The sequence below is a fragment of the Sinocyclocheilus grahami genome, unplaced genomic scaffold (assembly GCF_001515645.1).
Source record: "Sinocyclocheilus grahami isolate Dianchi unplaced genomic scaffold, SAMN03320097.WGS_v1.1 scaffold6723.1, whole genome shotgun sequence".
Classification (NCBI taxonomy): Eukaryota; Metazoa; Chordata; class Actinopteri; order Cypriniformes; family Cyprinidae; genus Sinocyclocheilus; species Sinocyclocheilus grahami.
Window position 1 is genome coordinate 3,149 of NW_015511023.1, and position 1,150 is coordinate 4,298.

Consider the following 1,150-nt stretch of genomic DNA (forward strand, 5'->3'; position numbering starts at 1 on the left):
TTTCCACTTCATTCAGTTTCAGCTGAAGTTGATTGATGATCTCCAGCTCTGCCTCCACTTGATCAAGCTCCGCCCTCCGTTCCCCCTGCAGTAATGCCCTCTCCATCTCTGCCTGCCAATAAAACGTCACATTCAACAGTCTGTTCCCTTCCATATGTTTCAGTTCTGTTTCATGAATAGCGCAGCTCTGCTGATCAGGCAAAATCCTGTATTCACATCGATTTTAATATGCAACACCAAAGATGTTTCTATGCATGGCAGATGGTGATGCACTGATGTAGATGAAGACGACTAGTGATTGAACAGATTTTACAAGTTGTGATGTGAAAATCTACATCTCTCACTCTCATTCACGCAGTTATGATGGAACTGAAGGAAGTTATGTGCACTTTGTACTTGTAGACACCTCACACAGGCAACGGCCTGTAGGTTTATGATTCAGTCTAACCTCTTGTCTAGACTCCTGTATCTGCTGGTCCAGGTCAGTGACACGAGTCTTCAGCTCGTCCACTCGAGCCATAACCCTGAGCCGCTCTTCCTCCAGATATGCTCTCTCCTGCTGCCCCAGCACTGAAGTATCTTCATGCTGAGAAAGCATTTGTCAATTACAAATTGTGTTGCATGTTTGTGTGTTGTGTGTGGCCACTCAGACAATGGTTGCAACAAATAAACTCTACCTGGCATTCTAACAGTGACCTAAATTAATGAATACAATTTTTATCTAAAGAAAGGGCGGGAGAAAGGCTGAGAAAGTCATGTGTTTACAGACAGAGCAGAAGAAATATTAAAAAGTAGGTGAATTCAAAAGGAACTACCAGCAGACCACAAGAGTTAAATGTATGTTTACTTTTCCACATGCAGTACAACTTCTACAAGTACACCGTTGAGTGTTTTAACCAAATCTTGCATGTTTCTATGCATCATAATGTGTGTGCAAATATGTCTGTGTACTCATTCAAGCAGTTTTGGTCTTGCATATAATGAAGTCCAAAATTCTGAGACCACTGTTTCGCATTTTGATACACATTTTAATGGTAAATTATATTATTAGTGTTGCAATTTGAGTGAAATGTATCATTTAAAACTTGGCATTTTTTTGTATTTCAGATGAAACAAGGAATCTGCAAATATTATAATTCCCTTATAATAA

The 1,150-nt window shown here is 39.7% G+C and overlaps 1 protein-coding gene across 1 annotated transcript in view; it reads right to left on the reverse strand.

Annotated features, from left to right (window-relative positions):
• The window catches only part of LOC107577642 (pleckstrin homology-like domain family B member 1), a 9,025-nt gene that overhangs the window by 1,220 nt on the left and 6,655 nt on the right, over positions 1-1,150 (reverse strand). The window contains exons 3-4 of the mRNA XM_016263695.1: positions 449-586; positions 17-112 (exon numbers count right to left, since the gene is read on the reverse strand). Of these exons, the coding sequence (XP_016119181.1) occupies positions 17-112; positions 449-586 (234 nt within the window). The remainder of the gene's footprint in view (positions 1-16; positions 113-448; positions 587-1,150) is intronic.